This window comes from Oncorhynchus tshawytscha, linkage group LG03, assembly GCF_018296145.1.
Source record: "Oncorhynchus tshawytscha isolate Ot180627B linkage group LG03, Otsh_v2.0, whole genome shotgun sequence".
NCBI lineage: Eukaryota > Metazoa > Chordata > Actinopteri > Salmoniformes > Salmonidae > Oncorhynchus > Oncorhynchus tshawytscha.
In genome coordinates this window covers 51,314,882-51,336,855 of record NC_056431.1, presented here as the reverse complement: position 1 = coordinate 51,336,855, position 21,974 = coordinate 51,314,882, and the positions used below count along the sequence as shown (strand labels likewise).

The window sequence follows — 21,974 nt, the reverse complement described above, 5'->3', positions numbered from 1 at the left end:
ACAAAATACTATGCTCATGTCAATTGTATCATTGCCTATGTGCAAGGCAGATTAACAAAACAAATCTGCAGCTGATACAGCATTATAGGAGGACTGAATAGTTTGGAGGGGCGCGTCTTTGGTAATCGGAAGAGGGGCACTCTTTGAAAATGAGGATGGATAGCCTACTTGAACAAGTGAAATGAAGTATGCAGGTTTGTGAATTGTGAATAATTAAAAAGCATGAAGGCAAAAAATATATATCTCAAAGCACTCTTAGTAGACCATTTAAAACCCCTTTATCTGTAGGCTACTTAGCTAATGGCCAGGATAAAAAAATACAGACCTATGCGATACTGTTAAACCAGCCTTGATTAAAGGGAGGGCAGGCTATGCTTGGTTTTTAATCATCAAATTAAAGGAGCTGGGAGGAAACTTCTCGTGTTTTATGTTTCTAAATATGAGATTTGCCAGCACAAAAAGCACATCTCTCTTCCATGGGCACTGTGTGTCATGGCTGGATAGTCTGAGCTTCCGCGCTCAAAATCCCTTCCCGATTATCAACTGCATTAACCTTAAGACCTGCTTTTTGTGGGTCTTAAGACTTCTCATTAGCTCTGTTGTGAAATTGTCACTTTGCACTTGTTTTTAAGGACACACCTCAGATATTGTGCAAGCGAGCTGATGTTAGACAGGTAAATTGCCGAACCTGGCTTTAAGGCTGGAAAATGTCATTACATAACAAAATTGCAAACTAACTTGAGTTTGACACAAAATAGGAGCCCATTAGGTGAAATTAAGAGTTTCTACATCAATCACGGAACTGCATTGCCCTCTATTGGATGAAGACAGCAACAACAACAGGAGAAAATGTGCTGTACAGTTCCAAGAAACATCAACACATCTCCAGGAGATAGTCATCTAGACTTCCATATCAACAAATCCACTCCCATATGTACAGCAATTACAATTCACTATTCTGTCTGACCAGTAAAACCTATTACTTTGTGCCTTTGTCACATCTTGGTAAAATCTATACTCCTCAATTGCCACAATTGTGGACTAAGCTGAAAATACCCTGAAACCCTTCCTTTTGGGATGTGACTTTCCAGCAGAATTTCTAGGATGTCTTTTATAACATAAGCAATTCCACTGATAAAACTACACTCTACAAACAGAGAGGGGGAACATCCCCAAATACCAGCATTCTCTGTATTTTATATGGAATAGGAGAACAGTGATTAATGACATAGTAGGAATGTACGCAAGAAACACAGTTGACAGCAGGTCATTATAAGTAATCTCTACTCCGCTGCCTGCCCTGCACTGCCAGGAAGTTGGAGGACAGGGGCTAGTGGGAATTACTACGTGACTCCCTTTCCTGTCGCCTCACACACATTCTCTCCCCCTTTTCATGCAATCTGTCTTGCTCCCTTTCTCCTTGCTCCCTTTCTCCTTGCTCCCTTTCTCCTTGCTCCCTCTATCTCTGCTCTTTCTTTATATCTGCTGCTGGGATTCACAAGCGGTGCAAGGGGATGAGGAGAGAGAGATGGAGATATAGGGAGAGATAGAGATATAGGGAGAGAGGCAGAGGGACAGAGACAGAGATATAGAGAGAGATAGAGATATAGGGAGAGAGACAAGACAAATATCACTTAGTTCATGTTCAGACCACCAACTGACTGTAAGAGTAAGAGTACAGGACTAGAGACAGACAGACATCCAACTGCGTAGTATGTATTAATCTGCCAAAGAGAGACTGTCTCTCACAATACAGCTGTCCTGTCGCAGCTAGCCAATAATTAAATCAGACAGGACTTACTCTCGCCCACACGCACTGAGCTCATTCATTGATTTCAAACACTGATTTCAGATCCAGCAGGGAAGAGATAATAAGATAACCAGAAATAATTATCTGACTGTAATCTGCACACCAAAAACTCTGGGGTGAAGACAATAGTAGGCAGGTGCGCTACGACTGGAACCAGACTCAGACCATTATTGTATTGACATAGTGCCTTTGAGTTAATGTTAAGAGAGGAGAGAAAAGAAGACGAGGTGAGAGGGGAAGGGATGGAATGAGAGAGAAGGAGAGGTAAACAACAGACAGTGAGTCACCATAGCAGCATTGTTTTAGCACCGTGGGAGGCCTTGGGGGACAGAAAGAGGACTCAATGGTCATCACACACTATAGGTTTTTTCTGTGTGTTTGTGTTTGTACTTCTGTGCATGTGTATGCATTTGTGTACGTGTTGATGTGTGTGTGCTTTGGTGTATGTATTTGTTGTGTAAGAGAGATGATTCCCCCTGGGATTCTGGGTAATGTTATTCTGCTGCAGATGGGATCTCACTGACTAAATGTTATGGTATTTGTTCATCCTTGTTGCCCACGTATTGTATTGTGACAGAGTGAGTAGTCCTCCAGAGACACTTGCTGGAGAGGTGAACTGTAGTGTGAAGGGCCACTGCTTGCTGCCAGCATGCCAGCCTGCCTCCCCCTCTACCCTTGAGACTATACAGAAGCTTTCTGGGAATTCATTACTGAATGCAAATGATTTCCATCGTCGTCTCAGAAGAGAGGAGAGACATGGAGATATTGAATAGATGTGTAACTGTCAATACTGACAGTTTTGGAAAAAGTGTATTGGGATAAAAGCATCTGTTCAATGACTATTATTATATGTACCTGTGGTAGTTGTGCTCTGAGGTCTGACGGTACGTTCACCATTCTGTTCAATGTCAGACCTCAGCTCACTGACGTCTACACAGACAGGAAACACACAGATAAAAGGTGTATCCACCTCAGGTGAGTTTCCCTTATTGGTGACTGATTAAATCATTAAGGCCCTGACTGACTGTGGCCATCCTGCTACCGCTTCACTGACTCTGCTCCTCTCTCGCTCTCTCTCTCTCTCTCTCTCTCTGGGGTTTCTTGGGCACCGGGTCAGGGGAAGTGAAACAGGGGTGGGGGCACTGTGACCCTAGAGCTAAATGCCAGACTAAAGACAGAGAGAGCCTAGGGAGACAATGAAAGATATGCCGTATGCAATGACATAACCGCCTTATGTCCTTGGCTTTCTATAGTCCCTGGTTAATCCACAAACACACAACAACCACAACCTGGCCTTCCTGTGAAGGCCAGATCAGAGAAGAGTAAAGATAAAGTCTGAATGGCGGTGAGGACAGAATGGTATCTCACCATCCTCTTCATCTCCTTGGAGATCTGGTTTCCTCCATGGTTGTAGAAAGGTCGGTCGGTCCAGTGGCCCGTGTTGTGGGAGACAGAGTTGGCGCGCTGACGGTTCATTTTCGCTATCATCGCCTTCTCTTCTTTCTGCAAGGTAAGGGAGACAGATATACAAGGGGTGGTAATGGAAAAAGTCACTCTGGGGACCAGGAAACCACCAATGTAAAATCCTTGAATTAAAGACCATGCTAAAATGATTTCACTCCCGGGTTGCCCCCCATTTCCACCCCTGACAGCTATACTTCTAGGGGAATTCCATGCAACAATCACTTACTCTACTGTAGATCAGTTACATGTTTTCAACGGTTCCTACTACAATTAAATATACTTATAGGTAGTGATAGCTGACCTGGGATGAGTGTAGTGGTTCAAACTGAACGGAAAAGGTAGCGAACTCTAAGGCTATGCCTCAAATGGCACTGCAGTGCACTCTATAGAGAATAGGGTGTCATTTGGGATGCAGCCTAAAATGTATCACTTCTTGTAAACAGTTTATTAGGGCAGGTCTGTAATGTAACTATTGTAACAGGGATCGTGAGAACCAACCCATTCCCAATCAACCCATAAGTTAGAATGTAGCATATAATAATATGATACATTATGTGAAAGTACACATGATATGATACCTTAGCTGGATTAGAGTCAAGGCTTCTGATATCGCCACAGGACTGATATGATATGACACACACACACTACTGATATAATATATTCTCAGCTGATTAAAAGGGCATTGTACTGTATGTAAACAAACATTATCTCATGGTGAGAGAACGGGTGACATCACTCTTTAGAGATGCATGATTTCCAAAAGTAAGCCAACCAGCTGCTTATAAAAAAACAAGACATGATAATCAGCCAGTGAATAAAAAAGAGTTTATGAAAATGTATCAGACTTTTGACTGAGCAGGGCTGAGTTTGTTTTCCTATTACAGTCAACTGGGGGCCCAGAGTTTTTCCTAGTCAAGTATCTACATTGGAAATCTTACTCATGTCCGTGAAAAGCCATATTTGCACGGGACTAATATTACTAGTATTATTTCATTAATTATCTCCAGCACCATACCAGTGTCTACATAGGAAAATAGCGATGAAAGATGTGGTTAAAAACTGTGAGGTGTCCATTTAAAGGGTCAGATCACGGGATCAGGTAAAACTCTGGGCCATAGTCATAATAACCTAATCTAACAGTAAAGGCATGACCAGGCTGTACTGTACCCTTTTCTGGCTGCAGCCCACGATGAGGTAGGTTTCGATGTTGTGCCTCTTCAGATAGACGTTCCTCTCTCCTCCTGATCCTGGCTCCACGTCATAGTCACCATTCAGGTAGTTCAGAGTGGCCTTGGTGATGTGGATCCGCCTGGCACAGTAACACAGCAATGACTTACTGGACACAATGGTCATTATTATTCATTCATTCATTTCAGGTATTATACAGTTGAAGTCGGAGGTTTACATACACTTAGGTTGGAGTCATTAAAACTTGTTTTTCAACCACTCCACAAATTTCTTGTTTTTCAACAATTGTTTACAGACAGATTATTTCACTTATTATTCACTGTATCACAATTCCAGTGGGTCAGACGTTTACATACACTAAGTTGACTGTGCCTTTAAACAGCTTGGAAAATTCCAGAAAATTATGTCATGGCTTTAGAAGCTTCTTTCTCATAGGCTAATTCACATCATTTGAGTCAATTGGAGGTGTACCTGTGGATGTATTTCAAGGCCTACCTTCAAACTCAGCGCCTCTTTGCTTGACATCATGGGAAAATCAAAAGAAATCAGCCAAGACCTCAGAAGAAAATGTGTAGGCCTCCATAAGTCTGGTTCATCATTGGGAGTAATTCCAAACACCTGAAGGTACCATATTCATCTATACAAGCAATAGTGCACAAGTATAAACACCATTGGACCACGCAGCCGTCATACCGCTCAGGAAGGAGACGCGTTCTAGAGATGAACGTACTTTGGTGCGAAAAGTGCAAATCAATCCCAGAACATCAGCAAAGGACCTTGTGAAGATGCTGGAGGAAACAGGTACAAAAGTATCCATATCCTCAGTAAAACAAGTCCTATATCGACATAACCTGAAAGACCGCTCAGCAAGGAAGAAGCCACTGCTCCAAAACCTCCATAAAAAAGCCAGACTACGGTTTGCAACTGCACATGGGGACAAAGATCATACTTTTTGGAGAAATGTCCTCTGGTCTGATGAAACAAAAATAGAACTGTTTGGCCATAATGACCGTTGTTATGTTTGGAGGAAAAAGGGGGATGCTTGCAAGCCGAAGAAGACCATCCCAACCATGAAGCACGGGGGTGGCAGCGTCATGTTGTGGGCGTGCTTTTCTGTAGGAGGGACTGGTGCACTTCACAAAATTGATGGCATCATGAGGAAAGAAAAATTATGTGGATATATTGAAGCAACATCTCAAGACATCAGTCAGGAAGTTAAAGTTTGGTCGCAAAAGGGTGTTCCAAATAGACAATGACCCCAACCAAAGTTGTAACAAAATGGCTTAAGGACAACAAAGTCAAGGTATTGGTGTGGTCATCACAAAGCACTGACCTCAAGCCTATAGAAAATTTGTGGGCAGAACTGAAAAAGTGTGTGTGAGGATGGAGGCCCACAAACCTAACTCAGTTACACCAACTCTGTCAGGAGGAATGGGCAAAATTCACCCAACTTATTGTGGGAAGCTTGTGGAAGGCTAACCGAAATGTTTGACCCAAGTTAAACAATTTAAAGGCAATGCTACCAAATACTAATTGAGTGTATGTAAACCTCTGACCCACTGGAAATGTGATGAAAGAAATAAAAGCTTAAATAAATCATTCTCTCTACTATTGTTCTGACATTTCATTCTTAAAATAAAGTGGTGATCCTAACTGACCTAAGTCAGGGAATTTTTATGAGGATTAAACGTCAGGAATTGTGAAAAACTGAGTTTAAATGTATTTGGCTAAGGTGTATGTAATCTTCCGACTTCAACTGTACCATAGAAAAGGATTGTGCAAAATTGACATAATAATGTAGTTAAATATTTGTTTACCAGTGATATAGTGATTGTATACCATGGTGTTGAATACTCCTTTCTAATTGTCTTGACGGGCATTCTAGAGCATGCATTATTTCCCTGTAAGGCACAGTATATTTGCACGGTAGAATTCAATGGCTATAGTTCATTTTTACATGTTTTGTTTGAGCTGCTTTTGTAAGCAAAAGCTGAATTGAAAACAGTATCGGTATTGTTGAATTAGATTTTCAGAATGTGGTTAGCTAAACTAGCAAGTCTGTTTGTTTGGTTACGACGGCAACTACTGTAGCTATCTAGTAAACTTGCTAGCTACTTCAGTGAATGTTGAACACATTTCTACCGCAAATTAACACATTTCTAGTGTCAAAAGTGTTAAATTATAGCCATAGACTGCAGCGCCAGCTGTGCCACCAGAGACCCTGGGTTCGCGCCCAGGCTCTGTCGCAACCGGGAGGTCCGTGGGGCGACGCACAATTGGCCTAGCGTCGTCCGGGTTAGGGAGGGCTTGGCCGGTAGGGATATCCTTGTCTCATCGCGCACCAGCGACTCCTGTGGCGGGCCGGGCGCAGTGCGCGCTAACCAGGTCACCAGGTGCACAGTGTTTTCTCCGACACATTGGTGCGGCTGGCTTCCGGGTTGGATGCGCGCTGTGTAAAGAAGCAGTGCGGCTTGGTTGGGTTGTGTATCGGAGGACGCATGACTTTCAACCTTCGTCTCTCCCGAGCCCGTACGGGAGTTGTAGCGATGAGACAAGAGAGTAGCTACTAAAACAATTGGATACCACGAAATTAGGGAGAAAAAGGGGTAAAATAAAAAAACAAAAAAATTATAGCCATGGTAAAAAAGGGATAATCAACTCGTGGCTCTACGCATTCTCTGGGACTGCTAGCATGTCATGGAACACACCTTCCACGCCATTCATTATTTTCCATAGAACGCATAGCCCCTGTTGATTATCCCTTACATATCCCAAATACATAGTAGCATGCCACTTAGAATGTATGCCCAATACAAAAGTTCTATGTGTTATTCTATGTAGTATTATAGTGTATTTTGATACAGAGCATCGGAGAAAAGTTGTAGTGTCATTGGGTGAGTGACTCTGTACTGGTTTGTCATGATTGGCCAAACGTACCCTGCCGCGCCCCCAGCCTCCATGTGATTAGCTAACGTGACATCGTTGGACCACACGTCAAACTGCCACTTCCTGAGTCCCAGTACCCCACAGTGGACCCTGCCGCTATGGATTCCCACACGCATGTTCACATTGACCCCTGTGACCTCTCTCACGAGCCTAGAACACACACACACAGACACAGATAGAAACAGTTAGAGACCACTGAGCACTGATTTTGGAGGGAGAAAAGAGGAAATCTGTTCCCAAGTATTCTATCCAGATGAAGTGGTCGCCGGTACTCATGCATGTGAAAGGCTGAGAAAATAGGATTCTGTGTGTTGTTCACCAATCACACGAGAAAACATAGCCTGTGTTGTAATACATCAGCACGTATGTCCAGCTAACTTTCCCACTTTAGCTAGCTAGCTGGCTAACACTATCAGTTTACAGAGTCACTTTTAACAATAAAAGTAACTGCTTTCGAATCAATTTTTGAAACAATAATATCTGTTCCATGTGAATACATTTTTATGTCGATAATGTACTGTATTATTGACTGTATGTTTGTTTTACTCCATGTATAACTCTGTGTTGTTATATGTGTCGAACTGCTTTGCTTTATCTTGGCCAGGTCGCAGTTGTAAATGAGAACTTGTTCTCAACTGGCCTACCTGGTAAATAAAGGTGAAAATAAATAAATAAATATATACATTTTGTTGCTATGGTCACCGGCGGCTGTCGCCTTCCTAGGCACTAGCCGCTTTAACTAGAGGGACAAGATGTGTACTCGATGGTGAAATCGGCGATATTTCCATATGTGAATACCTTTAGGGCAACAAACACTACAGGTCAAAAGTTTTAGAACACCCACTCATTCAAGGGTTAATCTTTATTTTTACTATTTTCAAAATTGTAGAATAATAGTGAAAACATTGAAACTATGAAATAGCACATATGGAATCATGTAGTTAACAAAAAGTGTTAAACAAATCAAAATATATTTTATATTCGTCACGACTTCCGCCGAAGTCGGCTCCTCACCTTGTTCGGGCGGCGTTCGGCGATCGACGTCACCGGCTTTCTAGCCATTGCCGCTCCATTTTTCATATGTCCATTTGTTTTGTCTTGTCCCATATACACCTGTTTTTTATTCCCTAATCAATCTACATGTATTTAGCCCTCTGTTTCCCATCATGTCTTGGTGTGTAATTCTGTTAAGCGAAGTCAGGTGCAGGAGAGCAGAGTGTAGCAAACAGGCGCACTTTAATTAGGTTCCAAATAGACAGCACAATAAAAACATACAAGTGTCAAAACCACTTAACCACTTAACAAAAGTAATGCGCCTGACAAACCACATAACAATAAACAATTACACACAAAGACATGATGGGAAACAGAGGGCTAAATACATGTAAATTGATTGCCTTGATGACAGCTTTGCACACTCTTGGCATTCTCTCAACCAGCTTCACCTGGAATGCTTTTCCAACAGTCTTGAAGGAGTTCCCACATATGCTGAGCACTTGCTGGCTGCCTTTCCTTCACTCTGTGGTCCAACTCATCCCAAACCATCTCAATTTGGTTGTGTTTGGGGGATTGTGGATGCCAGGTCATCTGATGCAGCACTCCATCACTCTCCTTCTTGGTAAAATAACCCCTACACAGCCTGGAGGTGTACTGGGTCATTGTCCTGTTGAAAAACAAATGATAGTCCCACTAAGCCCAAACCAGATGGGATGGCGCATCGGTGCAAAATCCTGTGGTAGCCATGCTGGTTAAGTGTGCCTTAAATCACAGCCAGTTTCACAAGCAAAGCACCCCACACCATCACACCTCCTCCTTCATGGTTTACGGTGGGAAATACACATGCGGAGATCATCCGTTAACCCACACCACGTCTCACAAAGACAGGGCGGTTGGAACCAAAAATCTCCAATTTGGACTCCAGAGCAAAGGACAGATTTCCACTGATCTAATGTCCATTGTTCGTCCTTTAGTAGTGGTTTCTTTGCAGCAATTCGACCATGAAGACCTGATTCACACAGTCTCCTCTGAACAGTTGATTTTGAGATGTGTCTGTTACTTGAACTCTGTGAAGCATTTATTTAGGCTGCAATTTCTGAGACTGGTGACTCTAATGAACTTATCCTCTTCAGCAGAGGTAGCACTGGGTCTTCCATTCCTGTGGCGGTCCTCATGAGAGCCAGATTCATCGTAGCGCTTGATGGTTTTTGTGATTGCACTTGAAGAAACGTTCAAAGTTTTTGAAATGCTCCGTATTGACTGAAAGTAATGATGGAGTGCCGTTTCTTATTTTAGCTATTCTTGCCATAATATGGACTTGGTCTTTTACCAAATAGGGCTATCTTCTGTATACCCCACTACATTGTCACAACACAACTGATTGGCTCAAATGCATTAAGAAGGAAAGAAATTCCACCAATTAACTTTTAAGAACACACGTCTGTTAATTGAAATGCATTCGAGGTGGCTATGTCATGAAGCTGCTTGAGAAAATGCCAAGAGTGTGCGAAGCTGTCATCAAGGCAAAGGGTGGCTATTTGAAGAATCTCAAATATAAAATATATTTTGATTTGTTTAACACTTTTTTGGTTACTACATGATTCCATATGTGTTATTTCATAGTTTTGATGTCTTCACTATTAGAAAATAGTACAAAATAAAGAAATACCCTTGAATGAGAAGTTGTTCTCATTCAAGGGTAGTGTATAGTGTATATCCGTTGTTTTTGTCAAAATTGCTCTAGCTCAGTATATTTGGTTACAATGCAGTAATCACCTCGTTATAATGTTACAGCAGTCTCCTAATACGGTGCCTCGCTGACTCCCTGTGAATGTAGAGGGCAGGGACACTGAACCAGAACATTTTCTCACCTTCGCCTTCTAAACCATTCATCAGTGGCAATATTCTAGATTTTATAACATTGTTCCATGTTATTGCGTCATGGAAGTTGGGGACTGCTTAGAAAAAGGAGAAAGCTAAGTGAAGCAAAAATGCAATAACCACAGCCGCTCTGGTCGAAGGGACAAAAACACAGTCAATTGCACGCACGTGCGTACATACACACACACACACACACACACACACACACACACACACACACACACTGACACACACACACACACGCAAACACATACAAACACACTACTGCTGACAGGAGTGCTGAGGGGCAGACAGTCAGGTCTGTGAGCGGAGACAGTCAGATCTGTGAGTGGAGACAGTCAGGTCTGTGAGCGGAGACTGTCAGGTCTGTGAGCGGAGACAGTCAGGTCTGTGAACGGAGACAGTCGGGTCTGTGAGCGGAGACAGTAAGGTCTGTGAGCAGAGACAGTCAGGTCTGTGAGCAGAGACAGTCAGGTCTGTGAGCAGAGACAGTCAGGTCTGTGAGCAGAGACAGTCAGGTCTGTGAGCAGAGACAGACATCTGTCTCGTCATTCAGAAACAGCCAATCAATAAATCAGCCAGCCCTTATCTCTCTCAGCAAACACCAATCAGACGCCACAAAAAAAATACAACAGAGCAGTAACGCAATCAGCATTAGCCTGTTTCAAGCACACCAAGCACCTGTCCTGGACTCATTGACTTAACTTCTGCAGACACAAATTAGGCTAAGTGCCTCTTCATGCGTATAGAGTGAACCTGATTTGAACCTTTCTGGTTTCTCTGGGCCTGGAAGTGTAGGAGTACTATGGCACTAATGCACACCTGCCTCCTACCACCTGTCTGAAACATGGCTTGTGCATCGTGTGGCTCTCCAGGAACAGGATTGAAGAACAATTGAAGAGTTTATTTCCAAAACGCTATATTGACCTATATTTCACATTTGAAATGATTGCTTATGGGCACCTTCACGTGTGTGTAAAATATGACTGTTCTCAGATGTTTTATTCATAGATTTTAGATGTGTATGAATATGTGTTTTTTGCAAAACTCTATATACAGTGGGGCAAAAAAGTATTTAGTCAGCCACCAATTGTGCAAGTTCTCCCACTTAAAAAGATGAGAGAGGCCTTTAATTTTCATCATAGGTACACTTCAACTATGACAGACAAAATGAGGAAAAAAATCCAGAAAATCACATTGTAGGATTTTTAATTAATTTATTTGCAAATTATGGTGACTAAATACTTTTTTGCCCCACTGTATGTCAGACCCTCTGAATTTTTCCACATTTTGTTACGTTACACCCTTATTCTAAAATTAAATACAAAAATCCTCAGCAATCTACTAACAAGACTCCATAATGTCAAAGCGAAAACAGGTTTTTAGAAATGATTGCAAATAAATGAAAGATTTAAAACTGAAAACCTTATTTACATAAGTACTCAGACGCTTTGCTATGAGCCTCGAAATTAAGCTCAGATGCATCCTGTTTTACATTGATCATCTTTGAGATGTTCTACAATTTTATTCTAGTCCACCTGTGATAAATTCAATTAATTGGACATGATTTGGAAAGGCACACGCCTGTCTATATAAGGTCCCACAGTTGACCATGCATGTGAGAGCAAAAACCAAGCCATGAGGTTGAAGGAATTGTCCGTAGAGCTCCGAGACAGGATTGTGTGCTGCACAGCTATTTTCAGGTCTCTCCAGTGATTTTCGTTTGGGTTCAAGTCCAGGCTCTGGCTGGGCTATTCAACAACATTCAGAGACTTGCCTGAAGCCACTCCTGCACTGTCTTGGCTGTGTGCTTAAGTAGTTGTCCCGTTGGAAGGTGAACCTTCGCCTCAGTCTGAGGCCCTGAGCACTCTGAAGCAAGTTTTCATCAAGGATCTCTCTATACTTTGCTCCGTTAATCTTTTCCTCAATCCTGACTAGTCTCCCAGACCCTGCCGCTGAAAAACATCCCCACAGCAAGATTCTGCCACCACCACGCTTCACCGTATTGATGGTGCCAGGTTTCCCCGAAACGTGACGCTTGGCATTCAGGCCAAAGACTTCAATCTTGGTGTCATCAGACCAGAGAATCTTGTTTCTCATGGTCTGAGAGTCTTTAGGTGCCTTTTGGCAAACTCCAAGCGAACTGTCATGTGCCTTTTACTGAGGAGTGGCTGCAGTCTGGCCACTCTACCACAAAGGCCTAATTGGTGGAGTGCTGCAGAGATGGTTGTCCTTCTGGAAGGTTCTCCGATCTCCACAGAGGAACTCTAGAGCTCTGTCAGAGTGACCAACGGGTTCTTGGTTACCTCCCTGACCAAGGCCCTTCTCCCCGATTGCTCAGTTTGACCGGCGGCCAGCTTTAGAAAGAGTCTTGGTGGTTCCAAACTTCTTCCATTTAAGAATGATGGAGGCCACTGTGTTCTTGGGGACCTTCAATGCTGCAAAAAATGTTTGGTACCCTTCCCCTCATCTGTGCCTCGACACAATCTTGTCTCTGAGCACTACGGACAATTCCTTTGACCTCATGGCTTGGTTTTCGCTCTGACATGCACTGTCAACTGTGGGACCTTATATAGACAGGCATGTGCCTTTCCAAATCATGTCCAATGAATTGAATTTATCACAGGTGGACTCCAATCACGTTGTAGAAACATCTCTAGGATGATCAATGGAAACAGGATGCACCTGAGCTCAATATCGAGTCTCATAGCAAAGGGTCTGAATTCTTAGGTAAATAAGGTATTTCTGTGTTTCATTTGAATACATTTGTAAAAATGTCATTATGGGGTATTGTGTGTAGATTGCTGAGGATTTGTATTTATTTAATCCATTTTAGAATAAGGCTGTAACGTAACAAAATGTGGGAAAAGTCAAGGGGTCTGAGTACTTTCCGAAGGCATTATACATGTATTTGGCTGTGCCATACTCACGAGATGGCCTCGATCATGTCCACACCCATCTCCACACAGCAGGATGCGTGGTCGGCCCGGGCCTCTGGCAGCCCAGACACACAGTAGTAGCAGTCTCCAAGAATCTTAATACGCAGGCAGTGGTTCTCCTGTTGACACATACACATACGTGCATGCACACAAACACGCACACACCCACACATGTATGCTCACACACACAGACACACACACACATAATGTGTTAGTGTGTTACTAGCATTTCCTTTGAGGAGGGTTTTACATACGATGATCACAAAAAGTGTGTTTGTTGCCTGCTTGTTGAAATGCACTTGGTATTGTAAGTCTCTCTGGATAATAGCCTCATGACTAAAAACTCAGTGGAAAATAACTCCTTTCCAAATTAAAACCTGACCACTATATCTAGGCAACCGAATGCTGGCTTCACATTTTGCCAACACTTGGGATAAAACTACAGTACCTTCAGAAAGTTCACACCCCTTGATTTTTTCCACATTTTGTTACAGCCTGAATTTCAAATGGATTAAACTGAGTTTTTGTGTCACTGGCCTACACACGATACCCCATAATGTCAAAGTGGAATTATGTTTTTCTAAATTTTACGAATAAATTACAAATGAAAGCTGAAATGCCTTGAGTCAATAAGTATTCAACTCCTTTGCTATGGCAAGACAAAATAAGTTCAGGAGTAAAAATGTGTTTAACAGGTCACATAATGAGTTGCATGGGCTCTGTGTCCAATAGTAGTGTTTAACATGATTCTTGAATGACTACTTCATCTCTGTACCCCACACATACAATTATCTGTAAGGTATCTCCATCAAGCAGTGAATTTCGAACATAGATTCAACCACAAAAACCAGGGAGGTATTCCAATGCCTCACAAAGAAGGACACCTATTGGTAGATGGGGAAAAAAAGCAGACATTGAATATCCCTTTGACAATGGTGAAGTTATTAATGACACTTTAGATGGTTTATCAATACACCCAGTCACTACAAAGATACAGGTGTCCTTCCTAACTCAGTTGCCGGAGAGGAAGGAAACCGCTCAGCGATTTCATGAGGCCAATGGTGACTTCAAAACAGTTCGAGTTTAATGGCTGTGATAGGAGAAAACTGAGGATGGATCAACTACATTGTAGTTAATTCACAGTACTAACATAATTGACAGAATGAAAAGAAGGAAGCCTTTACAAAATAAAAATATTCTAAAACAACAAGGCACTAATGTAATACTGAAAAAAATGTGGCAAAGCAATGAACTTTTTGTCCTGAATACAAAGTGTTATGTTTGGGGCAAATCCAATACAACACATTACTCAGTATCACTCCATATTTTCAAGCATGGTGGTGGCTGCATCATGTTATGTGTATGCTTGTAATCGTTAAGGACTGGGTAGTTTTTCAGGAGAAAATAATAAACAAAATGGAGCTAAGCACAGGCAAAATCCTGTTGGAAAACCTGGTCCAGTCTGCTTTCCACCAGAATGGGTGATGAATTCACCTTTCAGCAGGAAAATAACCTATAACACAAGGCCAAATCTACACTGGAGTTGCTTACCAAGAAGGCAGTAAATGTTCCTGAGTGGCTGAGTTACAGTTTTGACTTAAATTTACTTGAAAATCCATTGTTGTCAAGCAATGATCAACAACCAATTTGACAGACCTTGAAGAATAATGTTGTACAATCCGGGTGTGGAAAGCTCTTAGAGACTTACGGAGAAAGACTCACAGCTATTATCACTGCCAAATGTGGATTCAGCAAATTATTGACAAAGGGGTGTGAATCCTTATGTAAATCAGATATTTCTGTATTTCATTTTCAATAAATGTGCAAAAATGCCTTTAAACATGTTCTCATTTTGTCATTATGGGATCTTGTGTGTAGATGGGTGACAGAAAAAAAATGATAATAATTCAGGCTGTAACACAACAAAATGTGGAATAAGTTAAGGGGTGTGAATACTTTCTGACGGCACTAGATCTGTGCTGTATGGGGTATGTTTTACATACAATGTATAATTATCCCTATATCATGTACTGTCGCTTATAAATACCAAATCTAAATAGAATATTAAATGAATCACTTTTCTTGGCTCTTTTTCTTTTACCTATTTTAATACAATTTCACTGCAGTATAAAATACTGTTAATAGGCTATTGTGTGTGTGCTTGATGGTTTGTTATTTAGAACTCAGCAGTCCAGGCTATAAAGATATTGGGTTGGCAACACAGAGTGGTCACATGGAAAGCTTGAGTAATCATTCTACATGTGTCTTCTAGAACACATAGTTAAGTAGCATGCCCTGGATATGACCTTAATGGTTGCTTGGCAGAGTGAGTCTGGCCTTGTGCTGTACTGTAAATATCTAGCATAATGGTTTGTGTGAGAGAGTGTGTGTGTGTCTCCCTTGGGCAGGGCACAGGACTGCAGCAGGCTCATGTCTCATGATAGCCACCTGAATGCCTTCTGTCTCCACAGCACATGGCTCTGTTTAGACCAGGATCCATACAATCACTCCTAGTGTTGTGCAAATTAAAGAGTGTGTGTGTGTGTGTGTGTGTGTGTGTGTGTGTGTGTGTGTGTGTGTGTTCACGACCTCCTTGGAACGTCGGACAGGATCTAAATCTATTTAAGTGCATTTAAGAAAATCCTTCTGACTGCATCATTAATACATCTATGTGATTAATCTGACATATGAAACTGAATGTGTGTATGTGTACTGGAATCAGCTAAGACGCTAGTGAGATGGGCAGTTCTCAGTGTCTTCGCATGCACATACGTGTGTGTGTGTGTGTTTGTTCATATGCACGTGCGTGTGCACAGCTATGTGTGTATGCAGATTGTATTATGTGTACGTGCCTGGCATTGCAAGTATGTATGTTCATGCATATGGGCCTGTGTGTGCTCTGCTCTCTGTGCCAGTACCAGGGAGGTCACAGTGGTCCATGTTGGGTCTGGATGAGAATGGGTCTATGTCTGGGAGGTGTGCTGTGACTCAGTGCCCCTGCAGTGGGCTAATGAGGTGATAGTTGAGGCCTGGCTGGCAGACCAGCGGGGGTTCACAACCACACAGTGAATTGTGTCAGGGAATTTAAAGTTGTAAAATCCACATCGTTATCTGTGAACTCAACTATATCTGGCTGGCATTTCAAATAGCAGAAGAAAGGACTCCAAAGTGGGAGGAAGGAGTACTGTACAATCCTAGTGTTGCAGGGTTCACCTGTGTGTGTGTGTGTGTGTGTGTGTGTGTGTGTGTGTGTGTGTGTGTGTGTGTGTGTGTGTGTGTGTGTGTGCGTCTGTGTGTGTGTGTGCGCGTCTGTGTGTGTCTGTGTGTGTGTGCGTCTGTGTGTGTGTGTGTGCGTCTGTGTGTGTGTGTGTCTGTGTGTGCATGCGCGTGCGTGTGTGTTTGCATGCTTGTGTGGTTGCCTGTGTTCTCACCGCGGCCAGCTTGTCGAAGCGGGCGAAAAGTTCATTGAGTGTCATCACCAGCTCCTGGGCAGTACACTGGGATGCCAGACTGGTAAACCCCTCGATGTCCGCAAACAGGATGCTGCAAGACGCACAGGCGCACACACACACACACACACACACACACACACACACACACACAGAAAGACACACAGAAAGATAGAGATATATAGAGAGAGAGAGGTAGAGAGAGAAAAAGGGTTAGCTCCAGTTACTTCAATAGAAAACATTCCAGGTCACTTTCTGATTATTCCTTAATACTCGTCTCGGATCAATACTAAGTACCTCTTAACATACTGTATCTTGGCTGAGACATTGAACTCAGCACAGTGCTCAGTACCTTCCAGCCAACCAGACATTGAATAAGGGAGCAGATAGAGCTATTGAATGAAAAGCTAAATTAATTCCTATCTTTTTTTTCCCACCCTGAAGTAATACAACTGTGTATAAAGTGGAGAAATTATAGTCTGAAAGTCATGATTGCTTCGTCCTCTCCAATACCCACGCCGCACCACTCTTACTGAATGGCATCGGCCGTTACCACGGGTACAGAGGTGGCTCTGACTCAAGGCTGATTGCCACTGGTCTATTCAATTCAATGGTACCATTTCTGAGAAACATGAGAAAAGTGATGCTTTTAATCAGCATTTTACCTTGGAAGCCTTTTTATTTGAAAGAAATTATGTTTTTTTTTACCCTGGTCAGTGAGTCGACTGCTCTTCACTCTCCCAGACTCTACTTGGCATGATGGAAGATCCATAAACTTCTAGTGAATCTTTGTTCCCATTTCAACAACTTTCTACCTGTGATGTGCTAGATGCCTTGCTTAAGATGGCTGTCAAAAAAACTCAGATTTACTTGATCCTTTCTTTTGCTGCCCTAATTGCGGAATCATTGACATATTTTTTACCTTACGGTTATCTTGCTGCAATCCCCAGGGTTTGGAAGGCGGCCCATGTGCTCCCTCTCCACAAAGTTGGTGTTAACCCCTCCGACCTAAATAATTAATAATGTCTCTAAACTGTCTTGCCTATCAAAACATTTTTGAATCTTTGATAAACTCGGGTTAGGTCTTTCCTAGATACAAAATGTATTCTAAGTGTTCATGAATATGGTTTCAGGCCAGGTCATTGCACATAGGCTTTGCACATAGGCTTTGCACACATTAACATTGCATAGGCTTTGTTAAATAGCAGAAAACAAATAATTCCGTCAACATTCATACCGGTAATAGATTATGGTGATATCGTCTATAATACAGTATATGAATGCAGCTGCCAGTGTATTGAAGTCCTTGGATGCAGTTCATCGTAGTGCACTAAGCTTTATTACAGGCGACAGGTTCAGTACACATCACTGAATTCTGTATCAGAAATTAGGCTGGTCCTCTTTTGAAGTCTCATAGATCGATGCCTTGCATTCTTTTTGTTTATAAAGTCCTCTTGAACAAACTTCCCCCGTACCTTACTTCATTGTTAACCTACAGACGTACGAGCCACCAGACCCGATCTCAGGGATTTCTAACGCTGGAGATCCCTTCCATCTCCACTGAGTTAGGTCATCGTCAAATCAAACCAAGCTTTATTTATACAGCACATTTCAGACATGGAATGGAACACAATGTGCTTCACTCGAAGAAAAAAACGAAGAAAAACAATGAAAATAAAAACTGAAATATTTACTACATAACAAACATAAGAGGATAAAAAACGAAATAATAACAATAAAAACGGAACGTCTAAAAAGCTACCTAAGGAAAAGCAAAGCGTTGGGATAGTTAAAAGGCCAGTGCCAGACGACCTGAGGGACCTACTGGGTAAAAGCATGTCTGACGTATTGGGGTGCCAAAAACCAATAGAAGTATCTTAAAATGTAGTCTAAAACTCACAGGCAGTCGGTGCAGAGACCTTAAAACCTGTGTAATGTGTGCTCTCCATCTAGTCTTGGTCAGTACTCGTGCTGCAGCATTCTGTATGTTTTGCAGTTGACCAATTGCTTTCTTGAGTAGACCAGACAGAAGAGCATTACAGTAGGGAAGCCTTCTCGTAATCAAAGCATGGATGAGTCTCTCTGTATCAGCCTGAGAGAGAAATGTCCTCACCTTGACAATGTTCCTCAGGTGGTAAAAAGCTTTTTTGGTGACATTCCTTACGTGTGATATGAAATTGAGTTCAGAATCTAAAATAACACCTATGTTTTTTACCTGGTGTTTTATCTGTGCGGCCAGATTCTCCCTCTGTGCTTTGGCTCCAACAATAAGTACCTCCATCTTGTTTTGATTTAGCTGTAGGAAGTTGTGTGCCATCCAAGTATTTAAATCACTAACACAGTCTAATAATCCTCTAGTGACACAGAAGTGTAAAGTTGTGTAACGTCTGCGTACCTGTGAAAATCAATGCTGTGCTTACTGATAACTCTGCCAAGGGGTAACATACTGTATATATACACAAGTATGTGGAAACCCCTTAAAATGAGTGAATTCAGCTATTTCAGCCACACCTGTTGCTGACAGCTTTATACAATTGAGCACACAGCCATGCAATCTCCATAGACAAACATTGGCAGTAGAATGGCCTTACTGAAGAACTCCGTGAATTTCAACGTGCCACCGTCATAGGATGTCACCTTTCCAACAAGTCAGTTCATCACATTTCTGCCCTGCTATCACTGTCCTGGGCAACTGTAAGTGCTGTTATTGTGAAGTGGAAACGTCTAGGAGCAACAACGGCTCAGCCGCAAAGTGGTAGGCCACACAAGCTCACAGAACGGAACGGGCAAGTGCTGAAGCGCTTAAAAATCGTCTGACCTCGGTTGCAACACTCACTACTGAGTTCCAAACTGCCTCTGGAAGCAATGTCAGCACAAGAACTCTCCAGGAGCTTCATGAAATGTGTTTCCATGGCTGAGCAACCTCACACAAGCCTAAGATCACCATGCGCAATGCCAAGAGTCGGCTGGAGTGGTGTAAAGCTCACCACCATTGGACTCTGGAGTGATGAATCACGCTTCACCATCTAGTAGTCTGATGGACAAATCTGGGTTTAGCAGTTGCCAGGAGAACACTACCTGACCGAACGCATAGTGCCAACGGTAAAGTTTGGTGGAGGGGGAATAATGGTCTGGGGCTAAACGCTACAGCATACAATGACATTCTAGACAATTCTGTGCTTCCAACTTGGAGTACGCCCTTTCCTCCCTCGCCCTTTACGCCCTTTCATCATGATCAAAAGTGTTGAATGCAAATCCAAGAGGACAGAGAGCTGTTTGGCATTTATGTTGGCTCTAAGATCATTTACTACTTTAACTAAGTAGTAAATGTGCTGTTGTGGTCCTGAAAACCAGATTAGATTTTTTTTTAAATACAGTTAAAAAATGATTTAGCTGTTTGAAAACCAATTTCTCCAGAAGTTTGAAGGTTAGAGCTTGACTGAACATTTCTTCAGAAGGGGTTTCACCATAGCATATTTTAGTGCAGTGGTGGAAAGTGCAATGCAGTGCAGTGGGGAAAGTGCCTGAGCGAAAGTGCCAAGTCACAGTCACCCAAGTCATAGACTGTTCACTCTGCAACCGCACAGCAAGCGGTACCGGAGCGCCAAGCCTAGAACCAAAAGGTTCCTTAACAGCTTCTACTCCCAAGCCATAAGACTGCTGAACATTTAAGTCTAGTTATTGTTATGTAATTTTCATGTTACTTTTTGATTTGATTAGATTTTTTTAACTTTAGTAAATATTTTCTTAACTCTATTCTTGAACTGCATTGTTGGTTAAGGGCTTGTAGTAAGTAAGTATTTCACCTGTTGGGTTCGGCGCATGTGACAAATAACATTTGATTTGATTTGATTAACAGTAGCTTGCACTTCTTCAGATATGCAATTAAAAACTGTTTTGAAGAAGGTGGTGGGGATAGCATTGAGAAGGCAGGTACAAGGCTTAAGTTATGATATCACTTTCCTGAGCATGTCTGTGTCAACCAAAAATAAATCCGTAATGCCTTTGCGAGATAGGCTAGGGAACGTACCATTAAACTCCTCATCAGGTCTTGCTAGACTGATACCCAGCCTAATGTTTGTTATCTTATCTCTGAAGTATGCCACAAACATTTATATATGGAGGAAAGTTCACATAGGTTTGCGTGGATAGGATTTATCGAGAAGAGCACTCTCAAATTATTTGGATTATTAGTTAGAAAAATTAGCCCGTCTGGCATTTCTAATTGCCTTGTTGTATATCCTCTCTCAGAATATAGTAACGGACCTACAACTTTGACTTTCTCCACTTCCGCTCTGCCTTTCTGCAATTTCTCTTAAATGTACAAGTTCTCACTCATCCAAGGGGCTCTCCCTTTGGATTTGGCTTTTTTCAACTTTACTGGAGCTATGGCATCAATGGTTGCTCTTAATTTGCTATTAAAGTTAGCAAATAAATCAACACAAGAGAAAGGCTAAATATGTGATGGAGTACTGTTCATACACTCAGTAAAATCTGTAGCAACTTCAGATGTAAGATAGCGTTTCTTAATAATGCGTTCAGTATTACCCTGTGCTATGGGCAACAAGGTAGTACAAAATACACAGTGGTGATCAGATAAAGCAACATCAACAATCGAGGATATGTCAATAGAAAGCCCCTTGGTAATAACCAGGTCCAGAGTATGGCCACGGTTATGCATTGGCCCAATAATATGTTGGATAAAGTCCATAGAGCTCAAAAGATTCAGTAAAGAAAGTGGGGCAGTGCTATGGTGGCCTATACAGGGTTATGGCCAGCACTGGTGGCCGACATTTAAACAGTATAGCATGATGCTCAAAAGACCCAAGTTGCCAAATTAAATGTCCTTACAGCTGGGAGGCTTCAATAAGAGAAGCACTACAGTCTGAAGACAGCCATGTTTCAGTGAGAAACATGCAATCAACTTTGTGCTCAGTAATGAGGTCATTCACGAGAAAGGTTTTACTTGTGATTGCTCGAACATTTAAAAGAGCCATATTCAATGAGAGTGGGCTACTCTGCCCCTGGGGCATCTGCCTCGAGGTAACGAACAGAATAACTACCAAATTATTAACTTTACAACCATTTTTTCTGACAGTCTCCAATCTTTCATAATGGTAACACATGACAGTTTGTATAAACTTACTAGAAGGCGGAGTTAAAGGAACATAAATTAGGTTACTCATAATAACCATAGTGCCATGTCTACAGGAGTTGATATGCTTTCCAAGTCCTCCGTTGCTTATTCTGACAGGGAGAACTGGAGCACTACCAGACCCTGTCTGTCAGTCTCTAAAACAG

At 42.1% G+C, this 21,974-nt stretch overlaps 1 protein-coding gene across 2 annotated transcripts in view; it reads right to left on the bottom strand.

Moving 5' to 3' along the window:
• adcy5 (adenylate cyclase 5) overlaps positions 1-21,974 on the bottom strand; it is a 130,851-nt gene that overhangs the window by 15,993 nt on the left and 92,884 nt on the right. For both annotated transcript variants that reach the window (XM_024407120.2, XM_024407125.2), the window contains exons 4-8: positions 16,656-16,767; positions 13,216-13,343; positions 7,400-7,558; positions 4,442-4,583; positions 3,179-3,313 (exon numbers count right to left, since the gene is read on the bottom strand). In XM_024407120.2, the coding sequence (XP_024262888.2) occupies positions 3,179-3,313; positions 4,442-4,583; positions 7,400-7,558; positions 13,216-13,343; positions 16,656-16,767 (676 nt within the window). The remainder of the gene's footprint in view (positions 1-3,178; positions 3,314-4,441; positions 4,584-7,399; positions 7,559-13,215; positions 13,344-16,655; positions 16,768-21,974) is intronic.